The 18,622-nt window shown below is 33.4% G+C and overlaps 1 protein-coding gene and 1 pseudogene across 2 annotated transcripts in view; one reads left to right on the top strand and one right to left on the bottom strand.

Annotated features, from left to right (window-relative positions):
• The window catches only part of GLRA3 (glycine receptor alpha 3), a 133,544-nt gene that overhangs the window by 57,173 nt on the left and 57,749 nt on the right, over positions 1–18,622 (bottom strand). For both annotated transcript variants that reach the window (XM_011360250.1, XM_011360251.1), the window contains exons 4-5: positions 10,949–11,172; positions 1,603–1,685 (exon numbers count right to left, since the gene is read on the bottom strand). In XM_011360250.1, the coding sequence (XP_011358552.1) occupies positions 1,603–1,685; positions 10,949–11,172 (307 nt within the window). The remainder of the gene's footprint in view (positions 1–1,602; positions 1,686–10,948; positions 11,173–18,622) is intronic.
• On the top strand, positions 15,398–15,516 carry LOC111739775 (annotated as a pseudogene).

Below are 18,622 nucleotides of genomic sequence, written 5' to 3'. Positions count from 1 at the left end.
ATTTTCAGGCTCAAAAAAAAAAAAAAAAAGCCTAAGAGGGTTAAGGTAAAATTTTGCCTCCCCTGCAGCATCAGCCTCTAATGTTTCTACCTTCCAAATCATTCCCCTTCGTCCCTACTTTTATTCTTCTTTGTTGGTATATTGTGAAACCTTCTAACATAAACTTGGGTCATTTAGAAATAAACTTGGGTCATTTGGCTGAGAGAATCTTTAAGAGCATAAAATTGACCAAATCATGTTCTCTCTCCGAAATCTAGAACAGCTCCTCATTGCCCATTAGGTAATAGCCAATTAAGGCACCAGTTTCTCTTAGACTACTGTGCATACGACGTATTTTCTCAATACCTTCCCATGTACATAATTTTACTTCCAAGACACAGAGTTAGCCTGTCCTCAAAGTGCCTTCACAGTATGGATAAAAAATCTGCTCTGCTGGGAATCTTTTGTTGCCCCTCCTTGTTTATTGCTAAATAACTCCCCCAACTAAAACTAGATTATTTTATTTTCCTTTCATTTTATTTAGTACTTTATGCATGGATCTGCTTAATACTTAAGAACTATTTATAAAATTAATGCATTTAAATTTAACAAGAAAGGCGTTATCATCAAAGAAACAGATATTTCCACTTCCCTACTTTAACAGAAACCAAGGCGGAGAGAGGGCCGCGTTCCCCCTGTGAAGTAGGCACGCCATCTAGTGACCGCTACACCACACTACAACCTTGCCTCTGAGGCCTGGAAGTCTGAAGATCCACCTTCAAATTTTCCTCAAGGAATGTATCAAAACAAACGCTTTCATCTCCCAGGATATAACAAAACGCTATAAGAAAAACTATTTACTTTTTGTATGGCATTAAGCATACAAACCAATTAGTTTAGATTTGATTATATATATAAGTTCAGAGAAATAGAAGGACCTGAAATTTGTATGTGTTGACGTTATTCAGTGATGCATACGGATCCACTTCGAAAGAAGATATTTAAAGAAATGTCTATAAGCTTGGATAAATATCTGATAAATGTGACAAATTTCTGTTCTCCTGCGATAACATACACAGCATACCTAGCAGAGTATACTCAATAAATATTATCTGAGAGGCGGCATAATGGTTCAGAGTCAGCAGAGACTTCAGAACAAGATGGTTTGCTGTTTTCAGCTTCCATGAATTGGAGCACAATATTCAGTTGTTCAAAATGACCACTTCATAACTGGAAATATGGAAATAGCAGTATCTTTATTGTGAGTATGAGAAATAATATATGCAAAATACTTGGTCTATAGCAGGCACGCAATAAAAAAAATGGTAGTTTGTTTTTAATGATGATTATTCCTTTCACTTTTGATAATTTATATAGAGACATAAAGCTGCTTTTTAAGTTTGAAATCTGTTATTCCTCGGTCTTCAGTTTACTTCTTTATCATGGTATAGAGTGCATGTATTGATAGACATGACTTTCAATACCTGGTGAAAGATCCAGTGCTTATTTGGTAAATATCTAACCAAAATATTAGAAAATAAATAATCGACATAATGTATTAAAAACCATTTATATCTATTATATTTTCTAAAGTAGTCAGAAAAGTAAGTTGTTTGTACTTACAACTCTCCAGTTGCATTATACATGTTTGCACATCCATTGGAAAATTCTTGAGATCCATTGGACAGGAAAGTGTTAACGTCAATCTGAAAAAAATCAAAGCAATTATTCTTAAAAGAAATTTATGATATCATAATGATCTTATATTGTTCAGGGTACAATTGGAAAACAATGTTACTGTTGGTGGTGACTGATACCTATTCAAATAAAATTTGCTCCAACTTGGGTATGTTATTTACCCTGAAACAGCTGAACACATATATAACTGGCTTTTTGAAAGCGGGGGGAGAAAAGCTATATATTTGAACATCCAATCACATTTATTTACTTGTGCATTTATTTATCTATATTTACTTTTTTCCTTTAGAGAGGGCTGTAGATGTCTAAAAGAAGTCTATATTTCTAGAAGAGACTCTCAAAAAAATAATTTGAGTGAGTTCCATAAAATTAATACCAAATGCCAAAAGACACACTTCCCCCAAATCACAAGGGCAGCACATTTGTGGAGGCGAGGGTATTCAGGGGATTGCAGTGCTGGATGTGGAAAGGCAGGGTGGAGAAGCAATCCTGTGTGACAACTTTCAGTCATCTTTGTAGCTGCATTGAAGAAGTTGTCGATGAATATCCAGCAGTATTTAGCAATGAAATAAATGCTGAATCTGGAGGACTTAAAATTCTAGGTATCAGACTGGAGTTTACTGCTGTGGGACTAGGGCACATCACAAGGTCTTATCAAGGTCAAGAAATAGCTCTCTAGAATGTGTGACATCATTCCACACCCACCAAACAACTTGTAATCTGGCTTCACACAAAATGGGATGACTTGGATGAAGTACACCAGCATTCCATTCATGTTTCCTATTCCAAAAGGTAATTGTATATGTTCATTCCAGATCATTTGTCACTCTTGAATATTTTTTTTATTGGAAAAGTTTATTACCAAGTATCTTCAGGGGTTACCAAGAATTTGTAGTTCCTGGACCTGAGAAAAAGAGGACCAGATCCAAACAACCCAAACTTACTTAAAGTTCTTTTCTGAGATCTCTCTAGCCAGCCCTTTTTATTGAAAGTATTCCCAGAGAAATAAAGTGTATTTGTGAGCACCCAAGGCAGGTCCGTTTCCCTAAACTTTGTGACTGAAGGCAGATCACTTCAACTCACTGTATTTCTGTTTTCACATCTCTAGAATGAAGATAATAATAGTATCTACTCTGGAGAGATGTTGTGAGCAATACACGAGTTAATACATGTGAAGTGCTTAGCCAAGTGCTTGACACACTGTAAACAATAAATATTCGTTATTGAGGATTACTAGTACATTCTGCCGCTCCCAGATGTCCCCATCTTCCCCTCCCCAAAATTATATAAGATGGGCACAAAGATGACTGAATTAAATTACATATAAAAATGGTTTTTTAAATTTTAACAAAACATAATCATTAGCTCTAGTAAATGTAACCACATTCTCCGAAATGGCATTTTTATACAGACCATACACATAAAGTTAAAATGATGTATGTTCTACAGCGACTACTCCTGGTGAGATCCAATTAACATAGTTTGAGAGACATAAATGAAGGGACATGTGAAGCTGCTGAATTTTTAAGAGTCCCAGGAGGATCATCTGACAATTCATTCAAGTCAGAGTCCATAACACACTAAAATAACTCATAGAGTTCATGCTTCAAAAGAAATTTTCTCCTGGCTCAGCTGTCAAGTGAGCCTGTATGTATGATCTTGCAGATTTGCAAAGTTCTCTCTTAAAAAGGCGATTATAAAATCAGTTGGACACAATGTTCTCTGTCTTGTGAGAGGGTTTATTAGAGGTGTATGCGCAAGTACATTTTGAACGTATGCACGTTAATTTTCCAGACATCAAGGCCTTCTGGCCAGCCAGTTTCAAATGCTGGCTCAGAGAATTAATTCTGTGACCTTTTGTACGGAAGTAAATAGCATTCTCAGAATCTTTTCCAGGCTCTCACCATGCGTGTGATGTCAAATTCATATCCTGGCTATTTTTCTGGCATAAAATGAGACATTACATAATTCTAAAAAAAAAAAAAGTACTTGAAAGGAATTATTTGGGAAAGAAAAACACTGTTTGTAGAACTCTTGTCATAAATCATATCCTGAAAAACATTTGTTTATTGACACTCTCTTTTTGCTTAAGGCACAATACAATTGTTTCTTTAACAGCATATGAATGAAAAAATATGTGTCAACTTGGTGAGTATGATACTGAATTTCTTTATCAAAACATTACGTATAAATTATAATTTTTCCTGACCATATCAAAAGAAAACGAAATCAGAAGTCAATTAATTACATTCTACTGGTTTGGAAATGAATATCTTCTTGTGTAAGAGAGGACACTAAGTTCTCTTTCTGAGACAAGACACATAAACAGGATATGGTATTTTAACTTTCTCCTAAGACGTCTTGGCTTAGTGAAGTAGTAGTATTAAAAAAGATGACTATAATCTGTGACAAACAATTGACCTGATGGAAACTGAGCTCTTACCCATTTTTGAACAAGCATTGCCTACAGTATAGTGTCTATCTTAACTATTAATTGAAGTATTAAAAAACTGTTTTCTGATTTCTTTGTAGGCTCTTTATGAAAATAAACATTTCGATTAGTTCCTAATATTTCTAAATATATTGCTATAAGGACAATTGCTTCTTAATGAATTTTCATCTTTGAAATATTATCTGTAATATAATAGGTAATATATCTATTATGCTTAGCATGTGATAGACATTATTTTAAATACTGTGTGTGTATGTTTTTTGTTTATTTATTACTACAAATTTATAAGACAGGTAAGCTATATTACTCCTATTTTAGAGATGAGGAAACTGGGAAGTTAACTCGCCTGACATTACAAAGCAGAAAGAGCCGAATTTGTAACCCCAGGGGTCTAGCTCTAGATTCTATGCCTTCAATCTTTAAGTAAACTGCTTTTCAAAGGCATGTTTCATAAAAATGGTTTCTATACTTAATGTGACTTTTTAAATTTTATGGTTTTTTGTGAGACAAGAAATGAATATTTCATTCACGATTAGTAAAATATACACAAATAATTCTTCCAAAAGAAATCAGAGAAATGTAATTATACTTTAGAAAATATAAGAATTTCCCCATGGCTTTAATATCTTTTTGTGAATTATTTGGTATTTTGTTATGAATGATTCTACAAAGAGTAAGTAACTCTCAGGAGAGATTAGATTGTTGGAACACTAGAAAAGAGATTAGAATTAGTGTTCAAATTTGGAGTTTTGTTGTCATCTGATTGTAGAGATGATCATAAAGCTTATCAATCCATCAGCAATGCAATCTCAGTGTTATTGATGCTCAATTTTAGGAAGCGACTATAAACTATGACTTCTTCAGAAAAATTACATAGTCACGCACAAGCAAAATTCTCCTTAGAACAAATTTTATGGCATTTAGAAAGCGATTTCCTTTGTATAAACAGCATATTAAAAAGCAACTTTTGAAATAAGTTTGCTTTTTCTATTTAAAAATTAATGCCTGTCAATGTTAAAAAAATAAATACATAATAAGTAAACTTTAATTCTTTTCATAACCAGATTTCAAAGAGTGATTATGTTTAGCTTAAATAAAAGCTGAAATTGCATTGTGATCTTAAATAAGTCACTGGGCATAGCATTTTTGATATACAATTTCTTCCCGTTATTTGATTTTTAATGGAATAGTACTTCCGTAATATAAGTAGCTAAGTTGGTGGTATCAGTATGTATTACTAGCATTAGTCAAGTAAGCAGCAGATAAGATTTAACTGTCCATAATGTGCTTTCATTGTCTTGTGAAAAGGATATTGTCACCCCCATTTCACAAGTATTAAAGTTAGATAGATTAATAACTTGCAAGAGTATTTACAGGGATAACTTGTAGATTCTGGAAAACACCACAAATTTCTATGGTTTTGTTTTAGTTTTTTGTTTTCTTTTTAGAAAGATAAAATTCACATCGTCAGTGCTTATCATATGCCTGACACTACACTGGGTGCTTTACATACACTATTTCAGACTCATGAGAATTAGTATTTTCACTATTATGAAAAATGAGCCTTTCACAAGTAAAGAGACTTGCCACCAACCACAGCTGGTAAATTCCAGAGCCTGGATCTGGGGTGAGTGTCAGCTCCCCCTGGGCTCGTGTTCCTTGGTACACCTCTCGCCAGGTGTACCAAGACCAAAAGCCTTGACGATTCTTTCCCCTTTGCAATTTCTCAGGGTTGTTTATGCAATTGCTAATTTTGAGAAATTAGAGAACTTTGTTCTCCTGAACCAAGAGAAGGCTTGCTTATATCTTGCTATAAAATCAGTGGATCCCCCAAACTCAGTGATCCACAGCTGTGGCACAGACCCACAGTGAATGTTAGATCTGTCTGGCCTGTTGCATTGTTCCACTGAGATGGAGGACAAGGGAGGAGTAAGGTAAAAAGCCGAAGCTCCGGCCGCCTGCCTGCAACCGGGGAAAAAATCCCTCAGCCCCGAACCAAGAAGCCGGGAACCCCGGCAACAACCAATAAAAAAAAAAAGGGCTAACTTCATAAGTAGAGTAAAATCAATATCTAACTTGAAAATCTGGAGTCATGTTTCTGGCCCCAAAGCCGTTACTTAAAAAGTACTTCATTTAAAAATTATCAATATAATGCATGTGTATTATTTTAACAGTTCAAACAGTTATATAAAACATATAAAAAACAGTTGTACCTTTGCCTTACCCATCCCTACTTCCATTTTTAACTTCTCAAAGGCAGCCTTTCTTTAGTTATTTGTCTAAGATTTATATTCATATGTCTAAATTGCTATAATATTATGCTCAATTTTTTAAATTTGTAAAATTTCTATTAATTTCCCACAAGGGGAAATTAGAATTAATTTCTCTTTATGCCATGCTCCATGTACACTGAACTCTCCCACTGTACTCAAAATTTAGTTATATAAACATTTACAGTTAAATTAATAATCGGTATTCATGTGTTATGAATATGTAATTATTCTTCATGGTTAAGCTTAGTAGTTTGCTACAATTATAGCTCTTGGCACAACCTCCTTGAGATTTTTCTGTCATGCTTTCTGCCTAGTTCAAAAGGTAAAAAGGTAGCCCCTTGTCTAAAGTACATGGATGAGAAAATCAGGAATAGAAGGTTCACTGTTTCTACAGAATTTAAATCAATTCTTTTTCTTTGATCTCTTTTCTAGCCTCCACTTTCTGAAGTCCTAGCTGCCTCAAATTTCTGAAAGTTTGAGGATGTTGTTTTCTCTCTTTTGGGTTTCTCCACTTTGACTTAGGTTTTGGCTATCTTTGTCTGTTACGTCAGTTTTCACAAGTGCATAGATTTTTCAAGCTTCCTAAAATATGTTGTCATCATCATCTGTTGCTGTCTTCTTTTTCATTACTTCCATCCTCCTGTGTGTTAATGCCATTTTATTCCTGATTCGGTTTATTTCTTTGTTTTAGTGAGTTTTAGGAGAAAGCACAGATAAATGGATAAGTACAATAGGTCAGGTTTGCCAGGACATTCCGCTTCTTTCTTTAAACAATCCGTAAAGCCAGAACTCTAATGAAACATCCCAAATGCTCCATTTGTAAATTGAATGAGGTTTTTTTTTCCTAGCACAACTTTTGTTAACAAAGAAACTGTATGCCAGTTGAAGATTTCAAAGTCCTGTGAGATTTCCAAAAACAACTCACAAACAACAAGTTTAGTCTTTGGTGTGAGCCAGGATATAGCAAACAAAAACTGGGAGCTGAGAAGCATCATCTGTTTCATCCAAATTCATACCAAAAAGATGGAAGTGCAATTCCAAATTATTCCATAACTTTCCTCAAAATATTAGAAGACATGTGAGAAATTCATGATGGATGGCACCATTTTCCAATTCCAATAAAACTCGATATAAACAACTAAATATCCATAATCATATGGAACACATATTGCATTTTAATTCTATCAGTGGAAATATTCTAGACATTATAACTGCAAAATAATTATTCCATGATACCTGGTGATATATTCTTGCAATCTATGCCACCCAAAATCTCTCTGAAATGAAACAGTGCCTTATAAAAACTAAATCATACCTTTCACAAAGTTAATTTTAAAATTAGCAGGAAAAAAATTAAACTTGCTTTATTTGCACCCTGTCATGGATTTCCTGCTGTGTATCATGATCCCGCAACAAAGAGGGCTCAAAGGTCACGACTTCACATTGAGCTTCTGTCACAAAATATATGTATTTAATTCATAAGTCTTTCTGAAAAATCCAAACAATACAAAATCACATATAGTAAAATCTACAGTTCACATTTATTTCTACCCAAATTCAGCTAATCATCTCCACAGTTGGTTATTTTCTACCAATCCTTGCGCGTGGATTTACATGTGTATTTTTACACACATGCTTACATATGTAGAGTGTTTTAAGTAAAAATGAACATAAAACATTTCTCTTAAAAATATATTTCTGCAGACTTTATAATGAGTATACTTAGGTCTATCTCCTGCAGAATATTTCATGATATGGGACTATCACTGCATTCCGCCTTGTTCTTATCAAATACATAGGGCCTAGTTGTTCCCGTTTCAGTGGTGCAGTGGGCATCTCTCTCTTGTAAACACATGAACACATAGGTAATGTAAATTCCCGGAAGTAGAATTGTTGAACAACTTTTATATTTTTATATATCATAACAAATCATCTTTCGAAAGAGTTAATACAAAGTCATATGCCCAAAGAAAGGGTATTAGACAACACTAATGTTAACAGTCTGTGACTTTACGACAATTTATTTTAAAAAGTTTATTTGTTATTTATTTCCCCCATATCAATGTTATAATTTTTGCTTCAACTGTCAAATATAATTTTGAAACTCAAGATGAGAAGAAAAGTCTATTATTATATTTATTCATATTTTTGCTGTTTCCTTTCTACCTTCTAATGTTCCAATGTTTCTTCTTCTACTGTTTCCTTTCTGTTTGGAAAACTTCCTTAGTTAGACTTTCAAGATAGATCTGCTTGTGACAAATTCACTTAATTTTCCTTTACCCAAGAATGTCTCGATTCTCCTTTCATTCCTAAAGGATATTTTCAGCGGGTACAAGATTCTGGGATGACAATTCCTTTCTTTCAGCACTTAAATGTGTCACTTCTTTCTGGCCTGCAGGACTTCTGATGAGAGATCTGCTGTCATTCTAACTGTTTTTTCCTATTGGTAAGATGTTGTTATTCTCTGGATGCTTTCTAAATTTTTATTTAGTTTTTATAATTTATGCATGATGTGACTTGGTATAAATTAGGCTTCTGTTGGGACTTTTTTGTCTGCACCTCTTGATGTATCTAGGTTGTTGGTGTCTTCATTTCCAAGTCTGGGATACATGAAGGAAAAAGAAAATTCCACAAACTGACCTCCAAGTCGTTTCTCAAGTTCCAAGGTTCTTAGTCAGTCTATTTCCTTACATCTACCATAGGAAGTCTCCTTAAGTTTGTTATATATATACATATATATATACACATGGAGAGAGAGAGTCTTTGGTTTTTAGTTGTACTTAGCAGAAGAAATGGGGAAAACTATGTCTGCTCCATCTTACACTATCTTTTGAGACATATGCTTTCTAGTAATTTTCCATAAAGGTTCAAGATTCTCTTGCTTAGACCTGGGATTCACCATTAAGTTATTTGTTTCTGTGGGAGCACAGGGTTTAAATAATGATGAGACCAGAAATCTTCCTTTATGTCTTATGTAGCAATTAATTATTCAGGATCATATTAACACATATTAGTTTTCAGAAATCTAAAAAAAAGTGTCACTTTACGGTAGGGTGGTGTTACCTTGCCACTCTTAGAAAATAATAAATGTATTAAAAAGAAAGTTGTTCACATAAAATAGGAAAATATGAGAAACATACATTGAGATGAAGAGAATAGCATTATTTATAAAATCACTTTGTAGAAAAGTTTTTTAAATCACTAAGATTAAATTTTCATCTTTGTTATTTCTCATACTATTACCTGGTAAAAATAGCAACTATCTCTGATATTGGGCAGATAAATTCAAAATCAAATATCCCCATGCTCAATGAGGAAAAAAGTTAACAAAAGGAAATAGAGAGATAATATATAAAGAGTTAATATTTAGCCTAAAGCCTCAGTATTAAGTTTACCTTGATATCTTTCCAAACACGTTACAGATGATACAAATATTTTTTAAACAATTGCCTTTGCTATAAATTGAATATATTTTATAAATAAATGTCTAACAAATGTACTGTATACCTGAAACTAATATAAAATTCAAAAATATATATGTTTTATATATTTTTCAGGACCATTCTGGTCCTGATTTCCTGTTCCTGTTATTGTTGTTTAATTTAAATAAATGAATTAAATAACTGTGGAAGATTTAAGATAATCATTTTATTTTAGAATATATCTAAGTAAAAAGCCATTTACTGAATTTATACCTGTTTGATATTTAATGAACAGTCAAAGTTGAATGAGTTCTAAAGTTCAACTGTCAAGAAATTTTATTTTTATTATTTATATTTTGATATTAATTATCATTATGTTTTAGTATTAGTTTTATTTATTTATTTAATTTTTTTTAATGGTAACATTGCTTAACGAAATCCAATAAGTTTCAGGTGTTCAATTTAGCAGTAAGGCATATATAATTTACACTGTATATTCACCTCCCATAGTTAGATTTCTTTCTGTCACCACATATTTGACCCACTTTACCCAATCTACCTGCCCCTTCCCCACTCCCCACTACTCTCTGCTTAATATTAGTTTTAAAAGACTACATGGTCTTCTGAGACATATGTACTAAATAACTAAAATGTAAATAAGATTTTTCTAAAATGATGACCAGAGAAGTTCAAGGAGATCTAAAAATATATATATACCTGACAAAAAATTTATGGGAAATAGATCCCAGGCAAGTAAATCTAAGTATTTCTTTACCTATGAATATTTAAAGGAGTATGCATGCATAAAATATAATCACAATGTATGATGATATGATTATATAACCTTCCATTCAATTTGCTTTTAAACCACCCATCAACTTTTGTCAATGTTAACAACCTGGGCCACTTGTTTAAAATTGGATTTCCAAGAATTTCTCACACAGTTCCCAGATCTGGAAGATAGGGACAGTTATTGTTGATTAGACATATTTGAGAAATAATACATTAAAGGAACTCAGATGGAACAATGAAAGCACTTACTCAAAAATTTCAAAACACTCACTAAAATCAAACCAAAAAACATACTTTTTCATTAAAATCAGGAATTTGAGTCTAAGACTCACCTTATTGAATAAAGAACATTTCCATTCTTGAAAATTCTTAACAATTTGTTGTCTGTAGTAACTTCATGAAAGTTGGCACCCTTTTCATTGGCAAAGAACAAATCAGGTTTCCAAATGGAGTCCAACATGGAAGGGTCTAGGTCTAAAGAGTCATCAGGATATTCACTATACGCAAGGCGAGGATCATTCCATTTCTGACGAAGAAAGATATTCACTCTGTAATCCTATGATAAAAGAAGAAAAGGAAAAAAAAAAACCTGTGCTTTAAAAAGTTGAGAATCTTATGTGCTATTCTTTGGGATCCTCTGAATTATAACAGAAGCCACTGACATCCTTGCGAGCTTTCCATCCTCCACAATCCTTACTCATTACAAGGGTCATTTTAGTCCTGAGGCTTTGCTCATGTTTTTAGTGATCTAAATGCCTCCAAAGAAAAGGTCACAGAAGATCAAAATTTTATCATGCATATATTTTGCCGCCCATTGAAATTTTACCTCCTGCTTTGTCAGAATAAAATATTTGGTTGCTATTAGAAACTTAGAGTAAAATATTTTCAGTTTTGCGTTTACTTTCTAGAACCATTTCTTTTAGTAGATATCTAAGAGCATCCAAAATGCATTTAGTTAAATTTTCTTGAAAGCTGTCTGTTTTACAAAAATGATCATATATACTTCTTTATAAAGAAGACACACATTTTCATGTTTAATATAGTATGTAAGATCTATAAAATAGATGAATTGGGAAAAATAAAAGTTGATTTTGTAATAATAAAAGAATCATAAAGGAATATTATTGCCAGTAATTCTTTAAGAAGATTTGGCTAATGAGATTTCCCAATTTGATCTTTCATAGTTTAGTTAAAGAGTCAATGATTTCAGCCAAATTCTTGTTCACAATTTCCAGACTAATGTATAAAATGACAAAGATTGGATAGCTGGGTGTATATGTGGTATTTCTACACAGTATATGAATATAAGCACTATCTATGATTTTATAAACACAATTTTCCCCTCAGATGCTTTTGAAATAAGCAAATAGATTAAACACGTAGATTTCATTATAAGCATGAATAAAGTAAACATTTTAAGAAAGCTTTATTTGCATGGAAAATAGCCAGGGCTGGAGATGTTCAGAGAAATTGAACACCAGTTTTCATCTATTTTATTATTCCATTAATATCAAATTATAAGTCATCAGAATATAGTAACCAAATAATCACAAAGAATACTTCCATAATATCAGACTTGGTAGATGGCTTATTTTGCAGGTAGGTCAAATTCAGAGTTTGTAGTGAATGTTACAAAATCTTGATCATTATATGTGCCCTGAGACACCTATCTTCTCATTGAAACTGAGGTTATGCACCAGACATTTTCTGCTTGCTAGGTGTCTCATTTATCTTTCAAAGTGCCAATGGAGCAGAAGTCACTTCATTTTTTTTTTTTTTAATTACAAAGCTCGTGATAACATGGAAATCTCAGCCACAAGGATCTCTAGAAGTTGTAAATGAGGATAAATGAACAAGCTTCTATCTGCCAAGGACAGGCCAACATTTCCTAGCCTAGAGTTCAGAGCACCATGAAGCAGACCTCCATGGTTAGTGGCCAGTTTTTGTGTCCCTCGCTGTTCTGTTGTCTGTGCCTTGGCCTCATGTACTACCATTGGTGATCAGACTAAAGTCAGTTTCTCTCTGCCTTACCTATAGGAGAAGGCTGTTATAACAATATCTGCCAGGAAAGATAACTGACTAGCAAAAAATTTCCTTTGGAACTGATTCTTAAGATATAGTTTAAAAATTTAAGTATTTTTCTGCTGTAAATAATTTATTGATTGAGAACACTGCAGCTTTTCCCCCTACTGTGAGGCCAAAATAAAAAAGTGCTTTTAATCTGCAATATATGTAATAAAATTTGGTTGACTCTCTATCTTTATGTTATTGGTTTAGTGATAAACTTCATAAACACGATCTCAGATCCTCCAGAAACACTTTTTGATCTAAGAGTGAGCTAAAAAAAAGACATCGAGTATCCTTCGATTTCTGTTTCTCAATCACACAAAGAAAATATCATCTGTCACCTGTCATGGAGGCCAAATGTTATCCTACATCCATTGTGCTCTTTCTGTCAATAACCACAAATATCTCTGTTTTCCTAGTTTAGGTATTTGGTTTAGGGCCATGGTCCAAAGCAAAACTCAAAAATGACCATCCCCTGAAAACCTAGAAACTTAAATTTTAACAGTCCTTATAGTTTGGGTTTTGATCTGCTTGCAAACGAACATTGTGCTGAGAAGATTCTCTATTACATAACCAAATTCAGCATTCCAAAAATAACTTTTTAAGGCTGATTCCTCATAGCCAAGGTATCCCATTATACCTAGCAACCAATTATATTAATTATTTTAGAATCCTGATTGTTTGTGAAAATGTGCAAAGGAACAGGTAAATAAATAAAATGACATAGCCAAATAATATCACCCTAAAGAAATCCTTGTAACTTGATTTGAATTAACTTGCTTATTATAGAAGACCATGGACTGAAAGAAATAACTTTGCAAATCAGAAACAAATGAATGCGCATGCAGCATATGCAAAAAAAAAAATGTTTTAAATGGACTTACTAAAACCAGTTTAAAAATTCAATGACTCCTAGACTATACATAAAAGAAAAAGGAATTGTTTTATTAACGTAATTTTCCCTGTTCATCTGGGCTATACTTCTTCAAGGGTGAAAATGGAGAATGGTTTAATGTGATTTAAAAAAAAAGAAAAGACAATAATAAACATGAAATAATATATACTGAGAGTGAAATCAATATTTATATTTCACATTTCTAAAACCTAGATATGTATTGAACTTATTCATAATTTTTATAAAGCAGTTTAATTAACATTTTCATGGAATCGTAAAATTTTAGGAAAGAGATATTAATGACCTCTAGAATCATAAGATAACACATTTGTGTTCTTTTAAGCCACACATTTGTGGTAATTTGCTACAGCAGCAGCAGGAAACTGATACATTTGTCTTTTTTAATGGATTTAGGTACATTTTCATTCTCACATTTTGAAGAAATTCCTGAAGAATAAATTATTTTTGTCAGTCACTCTAGAGAGTAGAGCATTTAAAGCAAAACTCACTGGATTCATGGAAAAATAACTCAGAATTCTTCCTGTTTTTAGGAATCCTAATCAGAGATCCTGGCTAATGTCAAAACGATCAGAAAATAACTTTCCTTTCTCGAAGAAATAAAGACAAAATGCAAATTCCGTGACAATAATTTTGCTGGTTTAGTTTTATAAGATTTTTTCATTCAGAAAGACTGCACAACATAGGTTCCCATGCATCACAAAGAGCAGAACTCTAATGCTCAGTGGTGGAATAATTGCGCCTAATGTCATGTCCATAATATCCCCCGCCTTGCCTGCACCATCTGCTCTATGAACCCCACCCCAGGAAGGGTGGTCGTCTGGGACTGCTGATTCTGAAATAATGGCCCATCGGGAAAGTGCCTTTCAGTTCTCAGTCACTAAACCAACAGGGGGAAAAGCCATTTTATAAGAACTATTTAGAGGCTCAGAAAGGTTATTTCGAATCTCTCCTTGACTTCTTCATTATCCATATGTTTAATTATTCTCTAGGAAAGGGCAGAATTATTTTTAAATTTTGAAAAAAAAAAATTAAGGAAACCTAATTATGTACCAATTCGGGAAACAAAAAGTTAAGCATTTCCAAGAATTAAACTAGACTCTCAAAAATACGTAGAAAATAAAATATGAAAATATCTATCCCATTTTTCAGAATTTCACAGGTTTTTTTCTTATAATAACAGTATTCAAAGAAAATATTAGTTATTGAAATGTACATAATTTCTCAGGATTGGGCAGAACAGAAATGTGTTTAGTCAATGAAATAACTCTCTTTGTCTCATTTAGTAACTTGTTTAAATATAAGATTTGTTTTAGTCCGTTCAGGCTGCTATAACAAAATGCCATGGGCCAGGAGCTTATAAACAACAAACATTTAGTACTCACTGTTCTAGAATCTGGAAATTTGAGATTAGGGTACCAGTACAGGAACGAGGGTCCTCTTCCAGGTTGCAGACTTCTCATTTTATGTGCAAATCGCAGAAGATGCTAAGGGGCTCTATGAAGCTTCTTTATAAGAGGACTGACTAATCCCATTCATGAGGGTTCCAACCCTCATAACTCAAACACCTCCCAAAGGATCCACCTACTAATACCATCACCTTTGGGGGGTTAAGATTTCAACATATGAATTTCAGGGAAGATGAACATGAACAAACGCCAGCAAGATTGAAAATTAAACCATTAGCAAAAACAATAAAAAGCTATACAGCTGACCCTTAAATGGCTTAGGGATGTGGGGCATCTACCCCAGCAGTTGAAAATCCAGGTATAAGTTTTGACTCCTTCAAAACTTAACTACAGTCTACAGCCATGCTATCCTGAACAAGCCCCATCTCATCTGATCTCGGAAGCTAAGTAGGGTTCGGCCTAGTTAGTACTTGGATGGGAGACCACCTAGGAAGACCAGGTGCTGTAAGCATAAAAAATAAGAGATTGTAAGCTGACAAGGTCCTTGCAATTTGTGAGGTCAACCAAAGGTTGCCTGGCCTAAATAAATAAATAAGCAAACAAATCTATACTAGATCCTGTTTAAAAAAAAAAAAAGGATAATGATAATTTGGAGAGAAAACAATGTCAAAAATTTAACTGCAGTCAGCCCTTTGCATCCATGGGTTTTGTTTGCATCCTCAGATTCAAGCAACCACAGGTTGAAAACAGTATTTTCCATCTGTGGTTGGGAATCTGCTGCTGGGAAACTGCGGCTGGGAATACTTTTTTTGATCCTCCTGTGGTTGAACCTACGGATGCGGAAATCCGGGATGTGATGCGAAGGGCCAGTTTTATTGAAAAAACCTGCGTTTAAGTGGATCCGAACGCAGTTCAAGCCGGTGGTATTCAAGGGTCAACTCCGTGCCATTCAGAACAATGCTCAGTGCTTACACTCCAAGGTAAGAATTTCAGGAGTGGTAAACTTAGTTCGTGGGAACATCATTCCAGAAGTCAGTAGAAATTTATTCCAGCTAATATGGTTAATAAGTTTGGGTGTGCTTGACTTTAGAGGTAAAGACCCGCGCAGAGCCAATACTTCCAGTAGCGGCTTCCTTTCAAATGAAAATAGTAACTGATGTTACTCTTTGGTTGTAAGGTACCCAGTTATTTTTGCCTTGATATGCTCACAGCAGTGCTCCGCCAAGACCCCGTTTACCTAGCGGCACCCTTCTGCCTCCAACCCTCACTTCTTGCCTTCCTACTTAATTCCTCTTTGTCTGCAAATTGTATGCCCAACTCTCGGCCTTCTCACAAACTGGGCTAGACAGCCCAGCAGAATGTTTTTCTCTCTTTCACAGCAAGTTACGCAAACAAACTCTTAGATAGGAGGGAAAAATGACAATTTCCGGCCTCATATTTCTGCCATGTTAGTTGCTAAACTTTTTTTCCCCCAATTATTCTCTTAGATTCTTTTTTCAAATTAAATCTGTTAGGGTGACTTTGGTTAATAAAATTTTATAGGTTTCGGGTGTACAATTCTGTAATACTTCATCTGTATTGCTTTGTGTTCACCATCCAAAGTTAAATTTCCTTTTGTCAGCATGTATTTGACCCCCTTCACCCTTATCTACCTTCCCCTTTCTCCCCTTCTTTCACTCCATTTTGTATTATACAAGTAGAAAAAGAAAGTTGATATATTTCTTCTGGTTTAGGCAACATAGACATGGAAATTCTGTTACTACTACTACTACTTAGACTTGTGACCCAAAATTTTTAACATTCATATCCAACATAGTGTGCTCACTATGATTTCATTTCTACTTAATGTTAATCACACAATCTACATGTTAAAATGAACATAGCCATTTATGCATAGCACTTATTAATTTGCAGTGTGTATATTTAATGATGTGAGCAATGATCCACTTATTATTATTTATTTTGGGGACTTCCTTTAAACAGTTCTTGTTCCACTGCTGGAATATGTGACTTGGAACATAAAAAGATAGAAGTCTTTTGGAAAGTGAACTATTATTTAGTCTTCAGAACATCCTATTTTCAGTCAACACTGTAAAAGCTCTTCAAATCAAGCAAGAAATTCTAAGAATCCTCTAACAAAAAAAACTTTCCTGAAGATAGCTGAGAGATATTTCACATTTTAAAGGACAGGTAATTGCACCACAAAATAATTTTTTGAAGATCTTCCAATTAGTATGTTTCCTGGAATGTCTGATATAAACTATGTTCTATTTTATTGTATGTTTTTTTTCTTTAATTTAAATTTAATTTAAATTGTGGTCAAATATATATACATATATATATATATATATACATACACACACACACACACACACACACACAACATTTACCATTAGTGACATTTAGTATGTTCACAATATTGTGTAACCATCAACACTGTCTAATTTCCAGATCATTTACAACCTCGAAGGAAGCGCTGTGCCTATTAAGCAGTCCCTCCTCAAACCCGTTCCCTCCAGCCCCTGGCAACCTCCTATCTGCTTTCTATCTCTATATATTTGCCTGCTCTGAATATTTCATAGTAATGAAATCATATGATATGTGGCTTTTTGTGACTGGCTTTATTCAGGGTTTATTTTATGTGTGTTCTTAAAGTGTATTTAAGAAGGTAGAAAACATCTATAAAAACTTGAAAGGTCTTATTGAGAAAATTATAAACACAAGGTGATTTAATTTTAAAGACATGTTTTTGAAAGTGAATGCCATATATATAATATATAGCATATATATCACAATTCATAATCAACATAAAAGACAAAAATAATAACCGTTGTCAATTGAATAATTACTAACTTTTAGGCATGAGGCTAAGATGTTTTAATTATAATTTGTAATTGAAAAAATATTAGTTCAACTTTACCTTGCATATATAAATTTTCAAGAATATATTTCATCTCGTAAAGGCCTACTAGCTTTATCTTGCATTACACGTATTTTTCATGATAGTGAAAAGTCTGACACTGTCAGAGAGTATTTGCTTCCCACTAATTAGGTGTTATTTTACTATCATAGGTAATTTGGGACTAATGTTACAGAACTAACAAAGGAGGATTTATTCTGAACCTACGTAACATCAAACATTACTTAGGTAAGTGAATTCTGCAGACTGAGTTTCCTTACCTCGAGTGTTTCCAGTTCAAATATATTTAGATTTTTAGTTATACATGTGCATATTTTTTAACTTAACCTATTTTGGGAGGTGATGTATACACTTCAATTTTAATGAACTGTTAACACTTAGTAGCTTGGATTTGGGGGAAAACATGGTTTAATAAATAAAAACAAAAGAATAGATATTATTGGCAAAGGATTTTTGTTTTGTTTAACATTTGTTTTCAGTAGGAAAATTGGTCATGTAAATCAATTATTCCAATAAATATTTTTAGTATTTTCAAATTGTTCTCAACACAGACTTATCACACTTTTACATTTTCATCAATATTTAAATTTCCAGTGGTTTTCCTGAAAAATCCGTTATGTCTTTTAACAATCTTTGGATACATGAGAGTTTATATATTGCATATTATTTACTATGAAATTTTAGAGGTTGAATATTT

Source organism: Pteropus vampyrus, unplaced genomic scaffold, assembly GCF_000151845.1.
Source record: "Pteropus vampyrus isolate Shadow unplaced genomic scaffold, Pvam_2.0 Scaffold53, whole genome shotgun sequence".
In the NCBI taxonomy this organism is placed as follows: Eukaryota; Metazoa; Chordata; class Mammalia; order Chiroptera; family Pteropodidae; genus Pteropus; species Pteropus vampyrus.
The sequence above is the reverse complement of the archived record's forward strand: the minus strand, read 5'-3'. Positions and strand labels throughout refer to the sequence as shown.